The sequence below is a fragment of the Electrophorus electricus genome, chromosome 2 (assembly GCF_041902795.1).
Source record: "Electrophorus electricus isolate QZ-2024a chromosome 2, ASM4190279v1, whole genome shotgun sequence".
NCBI classification, from domain to species: domain Eukaryota; kingdom Metazoa; phylum Chordata; class Actinopteri; order Gymnotiformes; family Gymnotidae; genus Electrophorus; species Electrophorus electricus.
The window spans coordinates 26,713,696-26,733,904 of NC_137498.1; the positions used below are offsets into that span (position 1 = coordinate 26,713,696).

General features: G+C 40.4%; 1 protein-coding gene across 3 annotated transcripts in view; it reads left to right on the forward strand.

Moving 5' to 3' along the window:
- Positions 1 to 470: 470 nt before the first annotated feature.
- The window catches only part of efna3a (ephrin-A3a), a 77,760-nt gene continuing 58,021 nt past the window's right edge, over positions 471 to 20,209 (forward strand). The window contains exons 1-2 of one of the 3 annotated variants that reach the window (XR_014117116.1): positions 471 to 1,150; positions 17,227 to 18,452. Coding sequence is in view for 1 of the 3 variants with exons in the window: in XM_027002268.3 (XP_026858069.1) it covers positions 1,041 to 1,150 (110 nt within the window). In the remaining 2 variants the exon portion in view is untranslated. Of the gene's footprint in view, positions 1,151 to 17,226; positions 18,453 to 20,209 lie in introns of those variants that run through there. The other 2 variants (XM_027002268.3, XM_027002269.3) reach the window with 2 other exon arrangements.

Here is a 20,209-nt window from a genome sequence, read left to right on the forward strand (position 1 = left end):
ACCACGGCAACATGCCTGGAGGGGACACAAGAGAGACAGCATCACTGCCAAAAACAACAGATAGTAAAATGGAGTGATGGAGAAACCGCATTAGAGTATGAGTAGGGAGAGACCTCAGAAATGTGAAGATTTACACACAAGGCATCCAATCATTTCACCCCTGTAACTTTAGTACATTGTCTTTGTCTGATGCTTCTTAGACTGTTTGTTAAATTAGAATACCCATCCAACACTGGTTATCCTGTGGATCCCATGGAGAATCATGAGCCAAACATGCTGAAATATTGGTCTATATGAAAAACACGTTAAAGGCAAAACAAGATATTACTGGTCTAAATGTAAATTTATTAGATTAATTATTTTCATTTGTTAGGCAGTTTTTGGTGATAAAGAGTGGGTGGTGGAGGCGTGGCTGTTAAGAGCGAGCGCAGGTTGTCCGTCACTGTAGGAAAGAGAGCGCGAGGCAGCGCTTCGCGGGTTGGATGCAGTGGCCGTTGAGAAGAGAAAGCTGTAAAGAAGTCATCTACGTCTAGCCAGTGGTAGGGTCAATATCGCAAGAATTATACAAAAAGAAATGGCTAGGCTGACGGACTAATCCAACTCCAACAAACTTAAAATGCTTTGTAAGTGGAGAGAATCCTTCTTTAAACTCGTTACAATTTAAGCTTTTACATTACATTATAAGATAACTGGCCGTGATCGTTTAGACTAGAGCAACCAAGGAGGTGTCCGTACGTCTCTTGGTATTTGGCGTTATTTTGTACGTTTTTGCCAAATAACTGTCACTTGTGGACGAAGGATCTTTTTTTTTGCCTCCAAAAAACAGTAAAGATGCCTGGGTGAGTGGCACTGTGGAATTACATTCGAACTTGCAGCCTTGACTTTAACCGAACGGACGGGGTCTACGTTGACTGTTATAAGATTTTTTTACGAATTGCCGGAATGTTATAAAAACTGGCCGTTTCCGCGGGACAGAGGGACTCAGAGAATAAGGTCGACTGACAAAACGACTGACGGGCGAGCAAAAAACTAAGGATATTATGGCTCTCACAGCAGTCTCCCTCTGTCTCCTCTTGTTCGCCTCTACAAACTTGCACCTGGCCCACGGGAATAACCGCCATGCTGTGTACTGGAACAGCTCAAACATTCAGTAAGTGGGCCAAATTTTCCATGTGCTAAACACTTTTTGTAGGTCCGCTCGTCTCAGAGCTACCCCGCACATCGGAGAGTAGCACTGTATGTGATACCGCTTGCATATGCTCGACAAGTAAACGCGCACGCAGGTTTAATCTGGAAGGGCACATGCTGAAATTTCACAGTTCATACAGCGTAGGTTTGATTAAAACGCTGCGTAACTGAGTTACGTTTCATTCTGCTTCCTGCATATTGTATTCACTCCTAGCTTAGGTGATTCATCTTAAAAGTGCCTCGCTCTCAGCAAAGTGATAATACACTGTGTTGGCAGAGAGATCCACATCTAAATAATTGATACCCCTCCAGCCCTCACTATCATGAGTCATCCGTGTCTTCCACATCCATCTTTTAATAGTAATAATAATACATTGGTTTCAGTCTTCCCGACCACTTAAAAAAAAAACTTTTTTAACACACAATATATTGAGTATATTATTTAGCACTTTAAATTCCATTTCTTGCCAACTCCTGTTGCAAAAGTTAAGGCCTGCAGCAATTGCTGTAAATTGTATAGTGAGGGCAATGTTTTCTGCTTTCAGATGTTCTCTGCATCATCCCTCCTGTCCTCTTGCCCATTTGTATTCACCTCATCCACTTTTGTGTTCTCTGTCTTCTGCTCTCCCCCCTTACCTCTGGTGATGCTCTCTCTTTTTCTTTCATTCTTTCTCTTTCACATCCAAACAAGCCACATGGCACATCTTTTAGTATCAATGCCAAAGAGTTAAATAACTTTATATAAAAACCTCCCGTGCACTAATTACCCAGCAAATAAGTAGCAGCTGCAGTGGCAATTAGGTGCAGTAGAGAACGTGTATGTGTGTGTGTGTTCCTGCATAAACATGTATGTGTGTGTATTTGTGCTCACGTGTGTGTGTGTGTGTGTGTGTGTGTGTGTATGTGTTTATTAGTGTATGTTTAGAAAAGATGCTCATTAGTGTCCAGCTCCTCATTATCAGACCCACACCATCTTCAAGGAGCAAAGCCCAGCCACGGGTTTCTCTGTGTGTGTCAAATTCTGTTGATAGTATTTCCTGTTACTGTTAATTATCCATTGTGGGTAAGTGTGTGTGTATGTTTGTGTGTATGTTTGTGTGTGTGTGTGTGTGTGTGTGTATTGTGTGTGTGCGTGCGCATGTGCGTGCACTTTTATGCATTTCTTTTTCAAGAAGAGTTGCACACCATTATCAGTTTCTGCATTAACAGGTTCTGCAACATCCATTTATTTATCAGGTAACGCCAAAATACATGAAACACAAATGAAAGACATTGCTTTGTGTGTGTGTGTGAGAAATAGAAAGAGACATAAAGAATAAGAGAATAATCTGCATTAGTAATTAGTTATGTAATATTTTATGATGGAAGCAGTATAAACAGCTCTGTATGTAACAACATTTGCATTTCCATGAATAGGGAGTGCTTTTCTCCATCCACCTACCCAGAGATAAGGGCTGTAAAATAATGCGTAAATTGACCCAGATTGCAGGTAGCACAGGTGCCCACTAAGCCCTTGCGGCATGAATACAGATTCCCTATCAGTCCTGTGAGGCCTTCAGGCCTAGAGATTTTGAAAATCCAGAGCTGGCCTGGCTTTGTTGATGTGGAGCAACAATCCCCCAATCAGACTACCATCTCAAGGACAAGAGAGAGTGCTCAGGGCTTGTAGAGCTTGGCACTGGGCAAGACCCTTGTTTGCATCACCCTTGGGCGATGCTCTCAGTCCAGATGTCGGCACAGAGGCAGGCAGCTGGGAGAGATGAGGTGGCAGAGGAACAGACTGAGAACTTTATGTAGGATAATACTTGTGAAAACAGCACTCAAAGCTCTGTCCCTTTCTCTTGTTTTCTGCCTCTCTCTCCACTCTACTACAATGCAGAGTTAAAGGCTGAGACAGATAAAAGCCATTTCAGCAATGCACCTTGCTCACTGTGTCTGTTTGCAATTCTCACAGAGAAATCAAGTGAGAAAACATAATCAATCACATGGAACTGAGTTTTTGGGGAACCTCAAAATCTGGAAGTCAGAGAAAGAACGTGATGTATCAGAAATATACAGATGTGTGTAATGTATCAGAAATACACAAAAGCTCACTGGAGTAGCTCAAAAAGACATAAACATTGCAGGAGAGAATGGAGATTCACTGTATGAAGCTATGGAGTGAGTGGAAACTCACGGCTTGCCTTTGATCACATCTGCACATCCATTTTAGAAGACAGTGCTTTCAGCTTCTGTTGGCACCATCTACCCAAGCATACTACAGCTGCCCTACTGGCTGAATGACAAAGAAGCATGTGCATGTGCACAGTCATGTGCACTTCACACTAATTACACCCTTGACACAAACATTACTTAGCATGTAAGCATACAAGGGCATCCTGAACTCTGCTCCATCCCATGACTCCCACTTTCTAGTCACTGCAGTTCTATGGCCTACTGAAAAATTAGCTCAGTATGGAGTGGAACATGCTTAGGGGAGCTCAGTGCTTCAGCAGTGTCACATTTCCTGTTGCAGCCTGGCCTTCACGACCTTGTGTCAGGCGGGTGGCAAGGCTCAGTCTCAGAGCAAGCCTCCTTAATTGGTCTGTCTGTGTCAGCATGATGAAACTCACATTATGAGGGCTCACACTGAAATATCTTAAAGCTAGAGGCACCAGGGATGGGCATGAGGTGGCCTGATGCAAGCATGCGCAAAGAATTGAGTAAGATGTTGGTCAAACTGTAGCAGTATTTTAGTGATATGCCAGGGGAAAGGTGGACATAGAAGAGATCCATCTATTTTAAACAGATACTACCACACATCAAATTAAAAAAAAATGTGAAAGAGCACACTAATACTTGTGACTGACTGTCATATACTAAGCCCTATAAAGAATGAACCCTGACTAGCTCTTGAATGTGGGTGGGAAAAATAGAATCAACCACGAGAACAAAGAGATCTCACTCCTGGTGTACAATTTCCTGTGCTACAAAACAAATTATCACATTGACAAATGGCTTTCCTGAGAGATTGAGGCATAGGGCGAAGTGATCAATGACCGGCGGAGCAGAAGACTTCCTACATCAGCTTGTTACAATCCCATATATCCTATTACTGTACACACACCAGCCCTATCATGCACATGTGGAAGGGCCATGTACTGCACAACTACAGTCAGCTCATTGAGGAAATATCTAGTCTTTCAGTGTTCCATGTGAGTATTTTAGACAATAATGTATTATTTTTTAAATAAGGAGTAACAATGGAAAACGCAGGATCTGGTTGGTGAACATTTCAACACCAACTTAAAATCTTGTATGGGGGAACAGATTAACAGAAATGTTTCAGGATTTATGATAAGGACATATGTTTTCAGCCTTTTTATTAGGGACACAATCTAGATTGTATAAAACCAATTATAGTTCAGTTATATCCTTGGAAAACATACTTTTCAAGCATTAATTTTCCCTAGAGATATAGTAAGAACAGGCATTATCAGTCAGTGAATGAAACATAAATGTAGCAGTCTTTGAATGGTCACACACATAGTAAACTCTATTATCCATGTGGACAGGCCCACTAAGATATGCTGTGCTAATCTACACAACATCTTTGGGAAAAAAAGGAATAAAAGGAAGACAGGTGGATTTGCTTAAACAATGCAAGGACATCCATCTGGCTTTGCCCGATGGAAAACAGATTCTCTCACTAGCATCAAGTATGCCTGCTGTTCATTGCTAGTGAAGTAGACCATTTCAGATTATTGCATATACCATGGAAATGGTTTCAGCCTGGTTCAGAAGAGCCTCTTTTTTAAGTCTTGCTTTTGAAAGGCTAATGCATTTTCTGTTTGACCATAGGACCATTAAAGAGGGAATGAAAATCACAGCCTTTATTCAGATAAGTCTGAATGGGCAGATATTTAACAGGGTATGTAATTGACCCTTCTGTTTTTCTTTCAGTGAAACTAAATAATTAATACAGGTGCAGCATCATATATGCTTTGTGTTCTATTGGCTTATTGCCTCTTAAAATGTTGGACTGCATAAAATGTGGGACTGGCTCTGGTGTCTGGAAGGGCTTATCCACTAAACATTTACGTTTGAGTATAGGTATTTGCTCATTCTTCTGACTTTATCTCTGGCTTCATCGGTTATGGCCTGACAGAAGCTACAGTGAGCTCTCTGATACCACATGACTCATGCACATAGGACTAGCAGGAGCTAGCAGAGAGGGTTCTTCTGCAATTCGTCAGCATTCCCAGGTGGAAGCGTGCTGGGGAAGGAAGAGTGATCATTGTTAACACAAAGTGGGAAAAGTGGGCCTCCAACCTCTCAATAAAAATAAATAATCCTAAAGGGCTTTGGTGACTAAAATGTGGTCAGTAGTTGGGCTTTATGATAATCAATACCAAAGCAGATTTTTGATTTAATACAGCGGTCAGTGCCAATAGAAATCACAAGGGTTAGCTTTGAGGGGGAGAAACAGAGAGAAGTTTGAGGATGGGAGAAAGACCAGCTTGGCTATTTTAAAACATTGTCCTCAGGTCATGCCGTCCTGTCCCCTAAGCTGTAGCCAAGGAACACACTGTGAAAACACTACCAGGTATAAGATAAGCCAAAAGGGAGGATCCATGTTCTTTAAGGCATATGAATGTTGTTTTTCACTTAACCCAACAATGAAAAAACTACAGCCCATATAATATTTCATTTTGCTATGAAGCACTGCATTATTGAGTTTGTGTATTGCTTCCAAATGTCAGGATTTATGTGTTTGCATGTCAGTATAATTTTTTGCTTGTGGGTTTATAAGAAAATTTTGTCTGTTGGAATATTAAACTATAAATCATTTACAGCCATGGTCCATATTAGAAGTGACATGGAGAGAATTGTTAAGAAGCAAAAAAAAAAAACCAACAACAACAAAATAACAATGGAGGACCCCACAATGAGAATGAAGGGGAGTCAGGTCACTATACAAGCCTGTCAAAGGCTATTAGAATTCCATCTATTGTAAGGCTGTGGAGTGTGCACTTACCCATTATTCCTAACCCTGTGGAGAAGGACCACCAATCCAGGCACACAGAGACGTAATGATTAGAATGCAAATGCTACAGTGGAGGACCACCCCCCACCCCCCTACACACACACGTTCTCCACTCCATCGACCTACCCACACATAACACTATCATACAGTAGCCCATCCACATTGGAGTGGTACCTGTTATTTCTGCTGTCTAGAAAAAAAAATGTTTTTGTTGTTAAGATGCTAATTTTCACAAGATGAAAACTGCTAAAAATCACAGATCCACAGGAGCTTGTCATTTGGCTGACATGCAATGTGGAAAACCTGATTAAATGTGAATTATTTGGGTGTTTGTTTGGTTTTTTTGCGCTGCATCTTGTTATAGGCATGGAGCATCTACTGCTGCTGATGCTGAACAAAGGGTTGCACCACTGGCACTGGCCCAGCATAACAGCAAAATGAAAGGAATGCTGTCATTTAATTGAAGTCCTGGTGCTTTGCAGGAGCTTACCTTTCACCCTTGTACTGCTGGGTGTTGCAAAAGCAATGTTTTCAATGCTCTGAGATGAAAATGAGTACCCATATGATGAATGAATGACTTTCACAGGCTACAGAGGGAAAACGAGAAGGAAGTGTTTCTAGATCCCTCTGCATATATTTCACATTTTTCAGCATGGGTTTGTTTAAAGGTATACAGGAACCAAAGAAGTTTGATTTTCTGTAGAACTAGATGCATGTTCATCACATCAGGTTTATAGCTGTTCAGCAGATACTGTAGGATAAAGTGCACACCAAACATGCAAACCCCACTGTTAGATTCCCAGCAGTGCTGTGGGAATCATTTAATGAAATTAAGTGCTATAATTACATTGATTTCCAGAACTGGTAGTCTAAATTAAGTGGACACACAAATGAGAGATTTGCAAGCATGTTAGCGTAACAGAAATGAAGGCAACCATTTCAGCAAAATGGAATGATACACAGAACCAAAACCTTTGAAAATAAAAAAAAACTTGTACAAGAGAATACAGGGCCCATTATTGTTTAAAAAGCATAGCCTACAGTGTATTTTAAAGTACTTAGGTTTTGGCTATGTCTTGATCTAAATCTGGATAAACAGTTTCCAGCTTTTTTGTATTATTTTCTGAAACATGCTAGTAAAGTCAACTGTCAACAAATCTGTCATTTCATAGCATGTAACAGTACATAGAATTAGATTAATATGCTTGAGAAGCTGCAGGTTGTAGCAATTCACCTGCAATCAGAATACAACAATCACTGACTGGCATTTATCATTGGACTAATCTTTTATTATATTTTCTTGATTTTTGATATGGTTTATTTATTCTATTGTTATTATTATTATTATTATTATTATTATTATTATTATTATTATTATTATTAACAACAACAACTATAATAATAATAATAAAAGACTTTCATAGCCTTTTTAAAAATGTTAGCCTAGTATTTTGCTGGTGTGTTCCAAGTTTTTAGCATGCCAAACCTAAAGCAAATAGAATGACAGATATTGTGTATTGGGAAAGCTTCAAGTATCATTACATTATATTGTCCTTTTTGTCCACTCCTCTAATTTGTTTCACTTTAACAGAGTGACATTTCTGAGACTCCCCTTGAGCACTTCTGAGTCTCCCTAGAGAATGGTCAATACAAAGCACTTCAAATCGATTTATCAATGAAAACCATTCTAAATTTCTATGTATAATTAGACATTCTGTTATAATTGAGAAGTTGCCCATTTAAACTGTAATTATAGAAAGGTTTCTGACCCTTTGGCTGCCATCAGCAGAGTAATGGGAACATCAAGTGGAATTGAAGTCTCTCTCCAGTCCTTTGCACATTTAACTGGAAAAAAATGTAATTTAACCTTCCTTTCAACGACAGTCTTGGGCGAACAGGAAGTTAAACGTGCTACTCCAGATGTCTGGCTACATTTATATCAGGGGAAACTTCCAAGCAAATCCATTTCTGTTATGGCCTCAGCTGCGATGTGGTTAGACTTGGGAAGTTTGGAATAAGTGGTGTGGACAGGGCACTATTACATGGGAAATTAGAAGCTCCATTTTGGCTGAAGGGTAACAGAGTAAGAAAACTTGGGTGACAGCAGCACAGAAGACAAGCTGATGGAACTAATACCTACTTCGCTGCAGGAGTCCGTGCACCAGTCTGCGGTGGCGTCCACTCTCCCTCTTATCGGTCGACATTTGTTCTGCGATTGAAAAACAAGACTGCGATTACCCTCAATGTGTCAGTGGTGAGAAAGTAAAAATGAGAAGCAAGGCTCTCATCCACATTGATTATGCCCAAAGCTGCCTCCAGACTCATAGTGTCTCTTCATTCCACTGCTAAACTTTGACCAGAAAACATAAACAGGAATCAATACCAAACCTTGAGCACAGTGGCGGGTTCCTCTGCGTAGGAACAGCTTATTCTGCCTGCTCACATGAGCCTCATCATATAATCTGCTCTCGTGTAGAACTGAATCAAATATCCATTCAGAATGCCTTGATGTGTAAATGTATTTATGGTTTATAGAGGAGTGAAGACATATGCATAAACATATACTGTTCGCTACACACACAAGCATATTTTGCATGCACATACGTGACTCGTTTCTCTGTCCTATTCATTTGGATTGGTATTATTTGTGTGCGTATGTGTCTGACCAAGACATTAATCATTTGAAACATTTTGCTGTTCAGCTATGTAGTTTACACATTGTGTGTACGCGCATGTTTGTGTGTGTGTGTGTGTTTGTGCACATGCATGCACGAGTATGTGTCTATGCTGGCATCTGTGTGTCTAATGATGATGGTACAGAGCACTGAAGTGTGTTAACTAACACAGAGTCCAGATCTCAGATCCTAACCACACTGTATGTGGGTGTGCTGAATACCAATGTCCTGCTGTGCTCCCTTCTTGTCTGTCTACATCTGTGTGTGTGTGTGTGTTTGTTTGTTTGTCTTTATATGTGCACTTTTTACATCCATTTAAGGCATTTTGAAATAGTGCAAGTTCTTTTGTTGAGTTTGAAGGCACAACAATAGAATGAATAGAAAAAAATAGGATTGTCAGCATGAAGGACAATAAAGAAACAGAATCAGGAAGTGTGTTGGTGTGTGTGTAGGTGGAAGAGCCATCATGCGTAGCATGTTGTGTGTGGGTGAATCTATACACATTTGTGTGAAGAAGTCAGCCAGTTCTTTGTCTATGTCTCTCCATCTGCCTTCAGGTGTCTGGGTCACCTCTGAACACATGCCCTCATGGCATGAGGGGGATATTCTTACTTAATGAGAAAATATTTGTGTGTGTGTGTGTGTGTGTGTGTGTGTGTGTGTGTGTGTGTACGTGTTTGTGAGAGGCATTTTTATGCAGCCCTCTGGTATGGCTCAGGTCTTTGTGTAGAGTCAATAGGAAAGTGTGTGTATGTGTGTGCATGTTTTTGCACATGCGTGTTTGGGTATGTTTGTAATTTGTTAAGAAATGCATAGTCGTAGGGATATGATGCATAAATCTGCCTTTACAGCAATTTAAAGATTCTGTGCCACATCCCGCGAGAGGGAAACACAGGTTGGAGAAGTGAGGCACCAGCTAGAGACAGAGCAGAAGAGTGAGAAAGAATGACTGAGAGAGAGCATAGCTAGGAAATATATAAAACAGTTTTGAAAATGAGAATGAGACAGAGGAGAAGGTAAAAGAGTTATAGTTAGAAAGCATCACCTGAGAAATCTACAGTCTAGAGAGATGGAGATGCAGATAGGAAAGAGGGAGGAAAGAAGGCATGAAGAAGAGGCAGTAAGAATATTAATGCTGTTTCAGAGATAGACCAGCAGCTTTTTTCCCCAAAGACATTCATTACACACACGCACACGCACACGCACACGCACACGCACACGCACACACACACACACACACACACACACACACACACACACACACACACACACAAAAATGTACACAAAAACAGAAGTGCCACCTATATAATTCTCTTTACTTGCACATTTAAATGCACAGCACATTCAGACTCACAAAATACATCACAAATATATCTGCATTTCATCTATATATCATCTATATATCTGCAGACATTTCATTCTAAATTCATCATCAGAAAACACTATCATTATGTGGTGATGACCCCTCACTGATTACATGCCATTTTAATCAAGTCATGCTGCCTATTTATAATCTGCTACAGCTCCTTTGTTCACCAGTCTACACACTTAAATACACGGGAGTTTTACTGACACAGGAGCACGCACACACTCTCACACGCATGCACTCTCACACACACACTCAAACAGACACTCACATACACATAAACACACACACACACACACACACACACACACACACGCACCCCTACAGGTGCCGGGTGAGTTAACGCTATGTCAGTATTGTGAAATCCCTGACAAGACCTGTCAAAGGGCAAATCCAGCCTGCAGACAGAGCGGAGAAGACAGCCTGCAGAGAGAGGTAGCAGAAGCAAGAGAAAGAGAGGCTTGTTCAGATGCTCATTATTGTGAGACGGGAAAAGAACACCCTATCGTCCACGCTGGGCTCTGTCACACATGACAGCAGGCCGACAACACCAAGTGCACCATGTGGTGGAGGAGTAAAACAAAGGATGGAAGAACGGGGAGAATATGGAAACTCGTAATGGGCTCGATGGAGCGCGTGCAAGAGGAAAAAAGAGGTGCTTCCTTTGACGTTGATATGACATAGGGAGAAACCTCCTAGGCAGTGAGTCAACAGTATAACCACTCTTATATCTTCATGCTGTGCACTAACTACCAAGAGCGAAGCTGTGATTGGGAATTTGCAACAGATTTTAGTATGTCTGTGTTTCCAGTTTTATGCCTGCTCAAAATTTTTTTGCTCCATGAAAGTTATCTAAAATAATAGAAGTGCTTTTTTAAAAGATATTTATAATCAAGTGGGGTGATCCAGACTTTTACAGCTTGGTCGTGTTAAAGTGCAGTTGGACCAAGTGTTTAATTTATAGATTTAAATGGAATTTAAGCTCTTTTCTACCACCTTTGCTCTTGTTAAGTAAAGTTTGATTTCAGTTAAGTATGAAAACCCATACTTTCCTAAGTATGAAGTTTGACAGCCATGGTCTATTCTCTGAGCCGCACATTTGCAACACTGAGTCAGAGACAGATAATTGGATGACTAAAATTATTTAAGTATGTTTTAGAGGAAAAGGGCCAATTTAAAGTTTTTAAAGTCATTCCAAGTAGGGTATAACAGAAAAGTGAATTCCTTTAGTAGGCTTCTTGCCCTGCTTGAAAGCCAGTTAAGAAATACTACCCTGTCTGTATTGTAAAAATAAATGCTAGTCAGGCATAAAGGCACAGATAAATGTACCCTGTTAATTCCCTTTGAGTACACTTACCACTTGTAATGCAGTTAATCATCATAGTGCAAACGTTAATGGGTTGTTTATGGAGGAATTTTGAGATTGAATTGTATCTGTCACTCAAACTATAACCTAGCCATACATACCTTTGATTGGTTATGGCTGAGTCAAGTGCTGTGTCCCAGAAAAGAACTGTATCTATGCAGCACATGCCAAATGAGCGAATTCATCTAGAGATCAAGATGAATAGACACGTAATTATTAAGGAGAGCTATTTGTCCATTTTTGCTGTGCCTTTTATTTATTTATTACTTTAATCAATTTATATATATTTTAAGTTGCCATTGTCTTAACATGATGTATCATCATGGCATGATGCAAAGGTGCATGATCATGTCTGGAAGCGTACTAATATCATTCACACATTGTGTATGTTTGTGTGTCTACCCAACATATCACTCTAAGCACTGTGAATCTATTCTTTAGCAGCAGGCTTACCCTAGCATTCATCGTGGCTGTGGTGAGGAAGGAAATATGTGCTAGAAAGAGCCGTTAGCCTTCATGCTGCACAGATTGCCTGCTTGGATTCACTTTCCAAACCGTGCACAAGATGAAGCGCAGCTTGTCATCGGCCCCACCCCAGTCTCATTAGATGGCCTCATCAGCGATCTATTGCTTCGTGCATTATTCATGCGGGGGCCGTGTATCTGTTAATTTTGTACACTGCACAGGTTTGTGCTTCATCTTTCTCCCCACAGCACAACGATAGCGGTAACTTGATGTCGGCTCTGGCTTCAGAGTCTAATACACTGACAGGGCTTAGTAAATAAAACAGTCAATCTCATTAAATACTAGCTAGGTTGGGTTTCAGACCCTGGATGACTGGTATACATTTTGAATTGGCCATCAGGATTCAGACTGGATGCTTTACGATTTACATTAGATTCTGTTGGCCCCTAAGGTCATCCCACTAGAAATCACACCTTTAATCATTCTACTACTGTTCAGACTGTGTAGATTGACCAATGATGGGCTGAGTGAATCAATATGGAGAAATAGATAACTAATGCAATTTCCAAAACAACTCTGTAGCACAGTGATACTCAGCTCCTCAACTCCAAATCTGGTTTTAGATTTTGTAGTCACGTGCTGTTATTGTAACTGGTTGGCCACTTTAATCACATCTGACTTCCAGATAAAGAATGGACAGGACATTCTGTAGTCCCTGGAACTCAGAGAAGGTGAATTACTTTTGCATTCCCTGTTCATTACTAAATCCAGGACCAAATTTGGGTATTTGATCCAGGATTTGATTTAATGATAAGTACCACTTATGTACAACCCAGCCAGGACTGTAAAGGATTGATAAGTTACATCCTTATGTCGTGTCTTCTGCAATTGTCACAGAATTATATGTAGTGACTAAAAGTGTGTATCAGTAAAAAACAAGTCCTTGTTTCCTGAAATATAATATTATGTTGACATCAAGAACAAAACTAATAACAAGCAATGCCAACAAAGCCAGGAATGGGGCGTATAACACTGACATGGAGCTAGGTCATGAGCAGGATCAGGGCCAGGAACCAGCCCAGGGCTAGGCCCATGAGCCAGGTCAGGATAAGGACCCTGGTCAGAGGCAGGATCAGGAACCAGGTTAAGAGTGAGACTAGGGACAAAATCAGAAGTTAAAACTGGGTCAGGAATGCTACCAGAATTAAGGCTAGTGGTCAAGAGATGCAGACGCTATAGTGTGGTGTCAGGGTTGCATTAGCTCCTCAACCAGTGCATAACCTGGGCATCAAAAGTGCATGCTCATGTATGTCCACAAGGTTCAGGAACTCATGTGGAGGTGCGTCTGAAAGAGTAGTGGATGGATCCAGCAGTTTGCGTGCTGGTGGCTGATCGAAGGTGCCCATACTTGCTTCAGAGCCAGATGCCACAATTAACTCCATGTAGGATGCAGGGGAAATATCCTCAGGGCTGGTTGCAGGGGCTGCATCCTTGATGCAGGACATAGGATACAAGAGAGCAGAGTAGAAGTTATAGCAGAAGCAGTCTCAGGCTGATCCTGCACTTAACCAGACCCCCATCAGAAGAGACATCCAGCAAGGGAATCCCTGCAAAAGATTTAGCCAACTGGTGAAGGAAGTTTATACTCGGACATTTATACCCTGCTCACTACATAACTCATTACATTAGGGCTGGCTAAACTCCCATTGTTGAATGAAAGCATCTGGATTATTGCCCCAATGGTAAGAAAGCAAACAAGGCAGACTCTGTGTCCTTAGTTGCCGAGATCTTCGTTAATGTAAAGAGACAAGGTAGATCACAATTGCAGTAACAAGTCATTTTTAGGTGTAATCCAAGAATCAGGATAAAAAAAAGCCCTGAAGTCTCTGTACTCCTCCATCGCCTTCCCCACACCCAGATTTGTGGCCAGACAGAAAGTTTTGCATGGGCTATCATTGGTATTCATTTCTAGCTTTTAATTCCCCAGTCTTGCTCAGCACTCCCCTCCCCCTTGACAGAGGACTGCAGGTTAAACACCATAGGGGAACGCTCCATCACGACTAGATTTGATCCAATTAAATACAGATTTAATCAGTGCCTTGTGTTCGGGAGCTGAATGCAGAATGCGATCTACTTGGCAACCGTCTACTCCACTAACTCACAGGTGAAGTTTCCTTCATGACATTGCTATTGGCTGAGACTAAAGGGGGAGGGGCAACTTGAGCTGGGATGATTTGACAACTGGGCTGTATCTACAGATATATTCTTGTGACCGGCAACCTTTTTTAAATGTAATTATTGGGGTTGCAGGTTGCAGCTTTAATGGGAAATCTGAACAGCTGCATCTGAGAAGAGAAATGTGAAAAAAAAGTTTTCTTTGACAGGAATGTGAATGGAGGAGACAGCTAAGAAAGGTCCCGTCACATCTCTCCCACCCCAATTCCCAACTCATTCTTTGAACTGAATGTAAATGAGTGTAATTGACTTTGCAGTAGTAAAACTGCAAAAAGGAGTAGTAAAACTCCTTATCCTTATATTTTGAGTTACATATACAGAAAGGAGCAAAAGTTATTTTGTTGCGCAAACAGGTTGTGTATAGTTACTAAAAGGTGTCACTGTTTTATACTCTCTACTTGAGTTAGCACATCTAAGTACAGTAATTTATTTGTGTGTATAAGACAATGTCAGCTGTTCAAGAATGGACAGCAACATGTACAAATGCAGTATTGATGTAAATAATCAATTAATGAATTAAAGGAGTGAGACAGGCTGCAAGGAGACAGTTGAGAAGCTCATCTTTCATTACCAGCAGCAAACACAAGCCCTGGCAATTAAGGACCTGCGAATAAAAAAACTGAAAGAAGAGACACATTGTGCTACAGCTTACAGTTATGTCATAATTTGTGAGCTTTCCTAACCAGATCCACTGCAGTATCAAATGAAAAATAGCTTCCAATTGATGAGACTCTCTACAGCACACCTGTATAACATCATCTATCATAACAGAGCATTTAGCCACATCAGAATTAATTAGTGTGAGCGTAAGCATTTTTCAGTCATTTAATTTTTGGGTCCATTTCTTTCTAGGGCCAACCTTAAAGTGCACAATAGAATGCATGCTACAGTCTCCTTGCTGATATATGCTATTTATGGATTAACCTTCTAGGTAGGATATAGTGCACACCCTCTGTTCCTGTGGGCTTAAGTGCCTTCAGCTAACTGTGACCGTGGTTGGTTAACTTTAAATGAAATATTCCAAACCTGAGCTACCTTACTCCTATTACTCTAGCTGTATTAGGAAGTTTAGGGTGGCACAGAATTGGAATCAGACTTCCTTTCTTTTTGGATAGTTGCACAGATAGGATTTAATAACTGCAACAATTCATATGCTTTAAACAGAAAATATTCAAGTTCTGGGTGAAATTAAGTACAGATGATTTGGGCCACGTTTTCATCATTTGGGTCTTGATTTGTCGTGCATGGCATGGCATTTCACTCAATTTTACAGTGAAATTGTGCTGAATCCAAATGCCATTGCAAATATCATTGTGACTGTATTAGGATGCATTAAGAATGTTTACAAAACTAGCCTCTGTGCAAATACAATTATTGAGTGTGACCACAGAAGTGCAGTGACTCTTTAATCACCTGATCATGGCTGGATATAGGATATAATGTGACAGCTGAGAATAAGGTGTAATAAAAAGCCCTTTTTTGACCACATGCCCTAGGCTGGGCTAGTTAAAACATCAAATGATGTTACATTTAAATATGATTCTTTTAATTTCTGGAATATAAACGAAGACCATATAAACAAAGACTATATAAGACTATTCACAATGATTGACTGTATGTTGAGTGTACCCTTGCATTTGCCAGCATCATTAAGACATCTTCTATTTAGAGCATTCATCTGAAGCCTTTAAGAAATTATCAAAGCTTTCTGAGAAGCCTGAGTAACAGGATGACTGAGATTTCTACAGGCATACATATTACTATACATGTTGTATGTCTGTTCATCAGCCCTACCCAAAAAAGAACAAGACAGTCTGGCAGAGATCACCTACACAGTCTATTAAACAATGTTTGCCATCACCAATCCAACTGGCAAGAACATATAATTCAGCAAGCTGTTCATTTGTTTTCCTTTGCTTGTCTCTGATCTATTTCAGAGTTAGTGAAGTACAGAAGAATGTATGAATTGCTAGATTATAATGTGGTACCAGAATATCTGTGCATCTTAATTCTTTAAATGTTTTGTTTCTTTTTTTGTTCTCTGCAATCATCTTTGCAATTCTTCTCAAATTCATTACAGCTACATATTTTCATATTTGTTCTATACTATTTTGCAATGATAGAGCCAGCAATTGTTACTGGTATACTGGTAGCAGTTCCATACTAAGGTCATAACTTTCATTAGCCCTCCCCCTTTGTTAACTTTACTCATCAATTACTATTAATTACATAGTATACGGATGATAAACAGAGTAGAAGTGAATCGTTCTTTTGTTTTAGAATAATACATAGTCTCTATTGTTACTACGTTTTGTCTGTCAGATTGCGTAATGGTATTTTGGGTATTTTAGTCTTGCTCTTAAGGGCAAAGAAGTTATGAAGGCTATGGGCAGGTAGGCTGCTCTCAAATACAGCATGTGGAGGACATATAGTTTCAATTAGCAGTTCTTAGTGGAGAAAATTTCACAGCAAGCATGGCAACATTTCCAGGGCTGTAATGCAGAATATGCACACAATTGTCATAATAATTTAATAATGTAATACTTATCTATGTTTATCTGCTACTATTTAGTAAGTAGTTAGTTAGTCATAGATCTCAGGTTCATAGGGTTTTCTCTAAAACTTTTATATAATTATGTATAATTATCATTTCCATGATATAGGTATACTGAGTGTGTCCATCAGCTACTTACCAATGCTTTAAAAATAACATTGCTCCCCTTTTTGTAATTTAATTTATAATTACACATTATTCAGTATAATATTCATCTTTGTTAGCATTTTTTTTTAGAAGAAACTTGAATTAGGGATCCTGTAATGATCCTCATATACCTAACCACTGTACTAAGGGAAAATGAGGCTTAATCAATTCATGCAACACTTTTTCCTGCCTTTCACTTTTCAGGACAGAGGATCCACCACAAAAACTCCTGGAAGGTCAAACTTCAACATATCACTGTAACTACCCAAGAATATTAATACTGCTGTTAAATAATTTGACTTATCTGACTATGGTATGGCTCTGTGCCGCTTGGGACTGTGCCATCGACGTCCCCTTTTATCCTATGCCACTGTGGAGTCAACGGCTGTAATTGAATTTGGGCACAAGTGACACTCCCTCCTGTTGTGCTCAGGTGCAAATGTGAGTGGAAGAGGGAAAAGTTGTTGGTAAAAAATCCCTACCCCCCCGGATCAGCTCTCCCTCCAGGACAGGCTCCGCTCACCTCCTGGCCCAGCCTGATAGCTCAGACGGGGCCACGTTTGCAACGCTCGGCTGGGTGCCCCGACGAGCCACTCACTCCACACTCAGCTTGAGCTGCCAGGCAACCTCTCCACCTCCCCTCATGACAGCTCACCCAGCCAAATGGCTTGCACACACCCGCCCGCATGCACGTGCCCGTTAAGTTTATCGTTTTCTGCATTTGCATATGGAACAAACAGGAAATTGTGTTCATTTGTATGCAAATGCCTTTGTCCCCAAGGCAGAGCTTTTGAATTAAAAGTTTTAACGTCCTATTAATTCTGAATTACACTCAGGCACTGATGTGGGCCCCTATCTCTGCCAGGACAAGGGGGAGAAAAATCATAGTCAACAAGGGGGGGTCAGAGGATGGCAGTGGTGGGGGTCCCCATCCCTAAAACAGCTGCGTCAGATCACGACATTTCAGTTTGCCATCTGTGTGCGCATTCGAATTTCAGCCCCGGTCGACTGCTTGGCAGATTGATCAGCTGCGGCATGCCTCGGTCTTTGCTGTATGATCAGGAGAGGAATCTGCACCAGTCTGCTGTGATGGATATTCAGTGATATTCTTGAGGACAGAGAGCCAAAGACCTTGGAGGAGTTTTGACGGTCCTGTCGTTAGGGAAATGCAAAATGGTGAAGGTCGATGAGGGACTGGGTGGCTCATCACTATCTCATTAACGTAGATGCAGAGCATGAAATATGTATGGCTTTAGGTGTTGTGTACATGCATTAGTGCTAAAATGCTGCTCACCCTACTTTATTATTTAGTGTAGACTAGTAAAGAGGAACTTAGCTTATTGCACACTACAGGATATGCAATGACAAAATATTTCAGTGGGTTTTGCTGTATATGTACAATGTATTATTAAACTTTTGGTATGGGATGACTTCTTTGGTCAACTAGCTGTCAATGAACACATGCTTGTGTGATTGTATATATTGTATTTTGCATATAAATATTGATTTACACAGATCCATCTGCCTGTAGATGAGCTAATGGGCAATGAGCATATAAACATGAATAATAAGATTAGGAGGATTAGTAAATTAATTTTCTGGATAAGGCGTTTGTGTTTTGCATAAGCCCCTGCATTTTCTAGGGAAGGATGCACATTTTGTTTGACTGAATAAACTGCACTAAATAGATACCATGCATGTAATAACAGACATTATTTAGATTTAGTCATTTTAGCCACAAATAATACACATGAGCATCACATACATTTTGAATAAGGCTGTAAAGAAATAAAATCAATGCTGAAGAATAAATTCTATCCATATCCACTACCTGGAATACATGCTAAAACACACCATTGTTTATACCACTAACAAAACAGCTGTGACAGACGCAGTGCTTTGTTGTATTAAAGAACACCTAAACACAATTAAAAGCGGATTATCTAATATTACCGAGAGGCTGGCAGTCTGATTAAAGCAGTTCCTCTCTGAACATGGCGCCTGGCCTGGGATTCTGTCAGCCGGAGGAGGCAAGCAGCGGGGGTGCAACACGTTCTTGCCACTCGCTGCTCTGAGGCCAGCCGGGGCTGCACCCCACACCAGCGGATCCCCATCACACAGAGATGCATGACTGCTGGTGGCCATCCACCCATCCTAAGCAGTGAAGCTTTCTAAAGGATATGAGAGAAATCTAGAATTGTAGTGTAAAGTGTTCTTTATTGAACTGCCTCTGGTTGACTCTTGGTCGTAGACGTATGGTGCAGATTTTGATACTCTAGTAAGGAGCATTTTAGGACTTGAAACAGTTTATGCCTGCCTCCAAAAGTTGGTTTCTTTGCATTATAAAGGAACAAGTCATCAGGTTTTTTGCACTGCAAGATTTCTAATTGCTCTGTGCTTTTCCAATGTGAACTATTAATGAATCTTGGGGCCTTTTGAAGGAAAATTGAAGCAGTCCCCTCAAGTAGTTAGAGGTCATATACCCTTCTCATCTTTTAAATTTCAACCTTCTTCGATTAAATTCATAATCATAGTGAATAGTTCTCTTACATAACATCCACCATTTATATTACACTTGCTTAATATACCTCAAAATGTTCAATATGGCACAGACCAGAGCCACTGTTAGCAGTCAGCCAGTTCAGAATTGGCAGTTGTCCTTCAGAGGAGTATGTATATTAGTTGAGTACCACAGTGAAAATGTACACTCATGCTAAGACCTCATCACTGTTTATTTGCAGTATATTTTAGTGTAACTTTATTCTATAATACCTGTGAGATTTCTTTAGATGCTTCTCTGGCCAGACAGACACTGAGCAATGGTTGTGAATCTATGGAGGTTTCTTGTCTGATCTTTATGAAAGATTTATATCACATAAGCCTGCCATTATTACACTGTTAAAAGGAGCTGCAGTTCTTTGCTAGCACTACAGCAGGAGAAGGTGGAGTACCACTTTCTTTTTCTCCAAAATCTAGCAGAAAGTATTCATCTCAAAATTATGCACAGAGCCAGTATTCACGAGCCATTTAAAGATCTGTAAGTGCCATATGTGTAACATTTTAACAATCCATGCAGTTCAGAATCCTGAATCTTTTTAGCAGGTTTTCAGGTTAATATTGCAGCTAAGATGTCATAGCTCCACATTTTTTATCCTTAATGGTTTTACTCTTCAGTGCTTTACCTCAC